The sequence below is a fragment of the Pygoscelis adeliae genome, unplaced genomic scaffold (assembly GCF_000699105.1).
Source record: "Pygoscelis adeliae isolate BGI_AS28 unplaced genomic scaffold, ASM69910v1 Scaffold300, whole genome shotgun sequence".
NCBI lineage: Eukaryota > Metazoa > Chordata > Aves > Sphenisciformes > Spheniscidae > Pygoscelis > Pygoscelis adeliae.
The window spans coordinates 2,433,859-2,440,350 of NW_008824004.1; the positions used below are offsets into that span (position 1 = coordinate 2,433,859).

The 6,492-nt window shown below is 39.0% G+C and overlaps 1 protein-coding gene across 1 annotated transcript in view; it reads right to left on the minus strand.

The window, feature by feature from the left end:
* Window positions 1-274: 274 nt before the first annotated feature.
* SOD2 (superoxide dismutase 2, mitochondrial) overlaps window positions 275-6,492 on the minus strand; it is an 11,550-nt gene continuing 5,332 nt past the window's right edge. Inside the window, exons 3-5 of the mRNA XM_009325619.1 lie at window positions 4,660-4,776; window positions 2,707-2,886; window positions 275-1,362 (exon numbers count right to left, since the gene is read on the minus strand). Of these exons, the coding sequence (XP_009323894.1) occupies window positions 1,217-1,362; window positions 2,707-2,886; window positions 4,660-4,776 (443 nt within the window). The 3' untranslated portion in view covers window positions 275-1,216. The remainder of the gene's footprint in view (window positions 1,363-2,706; window positions 2,887-4,659; window positions 4,777-6,492) is intronic.

The following is a 6,492-nucleotide window of genomic DNA, read 5'->3' on the forward strand; positions in this document are numbered from 1 at the left end:
AATGTGAAACAAGCCATGTTTGCATAACTCACTCTCATTTGCAACAGAGATACCTCACCAGTCGCAGCTTTGGTTTAGTGACTAAAGACTGTTCCTATGGTGGTGGTAATTTCTCTCCCTGCGTCTGCTACTGAAAGGCATTTCTTTCTTTATAAACACTTCTCCCCCTAATCTTGATACTTCAAAATAGCAGCCTAGCAGTATGGTGACGTAAGCCTATTCCTTGTTTCCCTGAGAATCCATCCTGAACTTAAAGGACCATACTAAGAAAGCTCAAAGAAAACAAACCACACCAGCAATTTATTGTATTTTTCAAGACCTTTTGGGCATGCTCCTTTACACCAGATGGTACTGCATTCCCACCTCAAGCATTAACTTTAACTTGTTACAACTGCTTCAGAAACACAGGCACGCAGAGACAATTTATACTTGGTATACGCACATAATCAGTCTCTTAAGTTAAAGGATGTTTTAGGATATACTTGAACAGCTAGTATGGAATGAGTATCACATGCTGTCATTCGGTTCCTGCATGAACAATTTAGCCTGACCCAGTACTGTAAACTCTTGTCCAAGGTAACACTTCAAAAGCTAGTGCATCAGTGCAATACATGAAGATCGCACCTAAGAGATCCAGGAAAAGGTAAGGATGACTGAAGACAGTCAAGTCAGGCAGGCACAGCCATGCCTATTTCCCTTCACCTATCTTTTTAATCTGTAAGAAAGCTCCATACCCTGTAATACAACAAATTACGAAAGGCGTTTCTCTTCTCCAACCATTTTCAAGTCGAGTAAGTAACTGGACCAGCTATTACTAAAAATGAGTCTCTTATAGACAGTTATAGAAGATTCTTCTTTTGAGTTTTATTTGTTTGTAGCAACATGAAGTACATGTTTCCACTTAGGTATTTTAGTGCAACAAGGAAATCCATTACCTCAATAAGCTTCAGCAAGGTGATCTATACTTTTATATGCAATGGAAAAGATTAAAGTGTCTCCCTTTGTTGCATGACAGTTCAAAGCTTCAAAAATCTAAGTAAATAGCTCTCACGGAATTAAACAAGCAGACACTTTGCTTGATTATGAAATGCTTTTGCTGGATGAGCTAAGTGTTTTCTGCAGTAGAGCAATTCATTTGTAAGCCACAGGCACTACTACAAGAGTGGTATCAGAGTAGAAGTGGTGAGATTTTAGCAGTCTGTGCAAGAATTCCACTCTACTTTTTGCAAGTTGCATATCTTGAAGATACATTCTCCCAGTTGATCACATTCCAGATGGCTTTCAAATAATCAGGTCGAACATTTTTATACTGAAGATAATAAGCATGTTCCCATACATCGATTCCTAGCAAAGGAATGAGACCTGTAAAAAAAAAAAAAAAACAAAGGAAGGTAAACTTTGTAAATCTGTGAAAACATGTTTTACATGTAGTGCCTTATATTGCATCCCGAAGCTGTACCCAATTTCTGAGTCTTTATCTGCAGGAAGACAAAGAGCTCTCCAGCACACAGGTGCTTGTTGCAACATTTTACAGAGTTGTTTGCTCTCCACTCACATATATTGCATAAACCAAAAAAGCTGATTAAGATAAACACCTATGAATACTCTAGAACTGACTTGAAGACATAACTGAAACAAGATAAAGTCATTTTTGAAAGGTTTACATCTTTTGCACAGTTATGCAAGCATTTTCATGAAAAGTTACACCATGAAGGAGTCTCTTGCCATGCCAGTTTCCTTCCAATACTTTAATCACAAATTATTAATTGTCTAATTACTTTTCTTGCTTTTGTGCTAAAATATTCTTCTCACTGCATTTTTAATGGGGAGTTTTCATGGGGGGAGGGGTAAAATTTACCCACATTATGCTGTACGTCCCTGTAATAATTCTTTTTTCTTTCCTACTGATAAGCAATACACAGACTGCTGACAATACATGAAATTCCTTACCATTCTCTATGAATTCTACAGAACATGTTTTAAAGATATCTGCAACAGGATTTGGACAAACAGCCACTGCAGGCAGGATTCTCATTGGCCATAAGCTCTTCCCTCTGTCAAGGGTGTCCAGCCTGCCATCATCACTGCCACGTCACTCTAAGCAAGCAAAAATACCTTCAAAAGTGATCATGGCCAGTATTACGCTGCTGTACGATTTATCCCCAGCCAAGGCTTATTTAGCTGACACACATTACTCTTTACCAATATTAAGGGAGCAGATTATAAGCCTTCCATTTTAAACCCAGCCTACATAGTAACGAGAGTTACTCTGTACACCTTCCCCTCTCCTGTTGTCTGGCCTACACTGACAGGTCGGTCAATAGCCCCTCCACCACAGAAAACAATCTGAAGGCTTAATCTTCCTCCATACAGGCAAGATACTCCAGTTACTCAAAAATAATCCAAAGGAGCCTAAGCTAAAACTATTGTCTAAGAGAGAGCACTTTCACAATATGCCCCACCTATTTCCCCTTTGACTAGGCAGACTTTAAATCCTGCTGCTCCTCACAGTTTTTAAGTCCTGCTTTACAAATGCTGTTTTAAAAACTGCAACTGTTTTTCACTCCTGCTAGTAGTGATATTCAGTTTTCCAGCCCTATTTATCCAGCAATTTCTTCTCAGCATTTGTCCACAAACCCATTTTCAGATCTCATACACTTGCCTATGAAATCTACAAAGAGAGGAGTGGAAGGAAAGAAACCTGACCTGTTGTTCCTTGCAAAGGGTCTTGATTTGCACAAGCTGCTATTTGTAGGCGCCCCTGCTCTTTGTTATAGCCAAGCCACCCCCAGCCTGATCCTTGAACACCAACTGATACAGCTGTCAGCTTCTCCTTGAAGTTTGCGAAGGAACCAAAGTCATGCTTGATGGCGTCCATCAATTCTCCTTTAAAAAAAGCACAGAAAGATCACAGAACATCAGGTACTTAACATCCTTCAATTTCCAGATATCACCTGGAAATAGAAGGAAAGAGGAGCGGAAGCATTTGGGCTCTGTGGGAAGGCAGTGTCTAGACTAACAGAGTAGTTGCATCATTAATTAACAGTTCTGTCCCAACCTGCTTAAGAGGGCAAGCAGACTGAAAAGAAGGTAGTGTCGTAGTCAAACACGCTGTCCTCAAAGACACAGTCAGGGTGCTAACAACAGGACACTCAGGCGTTTACTTTCTTTTCTAAAAGGAAAGGGAACACCACAGAGGAGGACTAGGAAAGAAAGTAAAGAGCTAGTTTGCATATCTAAAAGGGCAATACTAAGTGGCTGCGATTTCTTTGTCTTAATACAAAGAAATATTTGGACATCTTTGTTATCAATATAATGAACCTACACATAGTAAGAGGTATTTAACCGCTTCCCTCGAATTTTAGATTTACATCTGCTTCTGCAGTTAAGTAGTCTATTTGATATGGGTAAGTAGGCTCCCTGATTAGATCCCTTCTTTATTATACAGTTAAGCTAACCTGTGCTGGGGCAAAGGGAACAGAAACTAGAATTGTTTAGTATAAACAATGCACTGTCAAACTATTTCCTTTCCCCTACACCCTAGCACACTTGTGGTTTTCAGATATTTGTTTGCTCAAAACCTGAAGGTATCTACACTCATCTCTAATTAGCATGTGTAAGAATACTTCATACAGCGCAATGCTGGAGAATTCTTCATTCCTTCCACCTTCAGACAGATGGTCTTGAAAATCTCTTGGCGATAGCTGCAAGTGCATCTTAAGACAGGCTTTAGCAGGCTTCCTACAAAAGCCTTGAACCGTTCAGTTGAAACTGAAGGATGACATTTTAGGCTTACTGACTTTCACAGAAACTTCACAGAAACTGGGAGACAAAAAAAAAATCAAGGCTTTAAAGCATCTTTTCTGAGAACGTCGTCTAAAAACAAGCTCTATCAGGAATGGACTGATATCAGAACTGCTTGTTGAAATTTCAGCTTCGAAGGTTCAAAACTTTATGCTCTAGTCTTAACTAGATCATCTTCAGAGCATCTTTGTACTTCCATGGTAGAGTCAAAAGTCACAAGCAGATGTCACCTATGAACGCTGAAGCGGCATACAAAGCACCTGAAGGCCACCAATTTACAGACAGGCATATACACCTCATTCAAACACCCACAAGTTTATCACAACAGCTTTTGTGAGATCTGTATTATAGGGCCTTTACCTTTAATTGCAGGTCACTTGTAGATAATCACTACTCTATCCTCCCAAAGGGGATTTCTTCCTTTAGGCTTTAACTGCTAAGCTATCCCTATTTCAAATGGGAGCATAAATCCAGTTACTAGGTTCGGTGGTCTGCAGCACATTTCTTCCTTTTCTGAGAATTGAGTACATATATGGGAACTTAATTAGCATAACTTTGGAAAACTATTTTCTCATATGAAGATGGAAAGGACAATATGCAGCAATAGCCAAGTATTTTGCAGTGTACACAATCAGATTTAGAAATTCAAAATACTTAGCACAGGGCTAGCTTTTTATATTCTTGGCTTGCATCTGAAAAATGCTGAATTCCTTAGAACTGTGGTAACTGTCATACAGATAGTCAAATTAACTCTGAAAAATAAAGATCCTTTAGACTCTTTCAAAGAGAGGAAAGATCATCTGTTCTACCGGTCAATTAAAATTGATGCAATAAACCATCATAACAAGCACTAACCTTTAGGCTCTCCTCCTCCGTTAGGAGAAAGGTTTGTCCAGAAGATGGTGTGATTGATATGACCCCCGCCATTGAACTTCAGCGCAGGCTGAAGAGACACTTGAGCTGTAACATCACCTAAGGATGCAGAATATAAAAATACATAGATAAATAAAAACATCATCATCACCACAGTAGTCACTAAGCCTCCATCGATCTCCAAAATCTTTCAAGTCTTACTAGTCTATAACGTGCTATGGAAAAGATAAAGTTTGTGACTGTTATCCATATTTTAGATAGTCACTGACAAACTACACTGAAGATTTATCTTTGACCTTTTCTTATCCTGTAATGATATGTGATCTGCCAATATTGCACCTATCAGGCAACCTATATTACACATATAAGATCTACTGCCATTCGACAGCAGAATAAAGCAACTAGTAGAGCCAAAACATTTTAAGGACCCAGCACTTGTAAATTGCTCAGTATTACCACTACAAGACAAGAACATTGTTCACCCATTAGCTCACTGTTTTGCAAACCAATAATTTTTTAACTTCTTAAACAATTTACAGGGCAAACAGTTTGTGCTTCAGAGAAAGTTGATGAGTACAGTGACCATGTACATGAACAAAATGTTCTTCTCCCTATTTTTTGTCTCGTTTTGTTTTTTTTGGAATGAGGTACTTGCAGGAAGAGATAGCGACCCAGATCAATTTACTCCACATTACAGAACCCTGCATCTGAAATCAAGATCAGACAGCCCTGTACTTCCTCCCTCTCCACAAAATGTCACATTCCTTAAAGAATTCAATGGTGCCTTGTGTCTCTAAATGGTGTTGCACCACTTCAACACAGATGTTTTGAATGCTATTATAGCTTTTAAAATAACTGAAACATTTCAAAGGTTTTTGAAGCTTCTTCTACCACTCCAATACATTCTCTAATAAGAAATCAGCGGGGGCAGCTGTTTCCTCCACTCACTTTCAGGAATGAGTGGTAGAAGTCTTCCTATAGCAATAAATGAGTCATCTTAACACAGAGATGAAGGCAAGCCACAAAACAGCAGCACACCTGTTACTAAGGTTTTAATACAGGATTCCAGGTTCTCAGTATCTCCTCATACCGTTCAGAAACTACAAAAGCCTTGGTAAGCTTCATACAAATAAAATATCTGCATGAAGCTGTTCCAATATAACTCCCAAGTCCCCCAAAAATACAGAATTCAATGCTTTCCTAAAACAAATTACAGTAGCACTCAATCACACACCCATGGCTTTTTCATTTTGCTGGAAATGACCACTGTTACAGTAAAGAGTTTCCTTAAGATGCAGAAACTAAAGTTTTCTACAAACTTTTCTTAAGAATAATTTTGTCCCTACACCAGTTCACTTCCACATGCAATACGGCTTGTTGGTTTTTTTTTCCCCCCATTCAGAAAAATATCTGTGGGTCAAAAAACAGTCTATGACTATATGTGATCTTTGCATCTCCAGTCCTAATAACACCCAAAGCAACAAAACCAGAGGGGTACAGGACTGGAACAAAGCATCCAATGCAGCTAGTACAAACACTATTTGCTGAATTCAGGTATCAAGTTAAGGATGAGACAACTCTCGCACTCAGTCAAATGGCATCTTTGGGACATTTTCCTTGAATTTTGCATGCCTTAATGACACTTTTAAGTTCATCCAGAGCACACAACATATCACAAGCCAGAAATCCAGAAATAACCCACGATGTCTTTAATGTCTTTATCACGGTTTATTCCACCATTCCTTAGAGGAACCTATTCCCCGGGACCACTAGGAACCAGAGATGGCGTTGTCCTCAAAACACAGTATCTGTGGT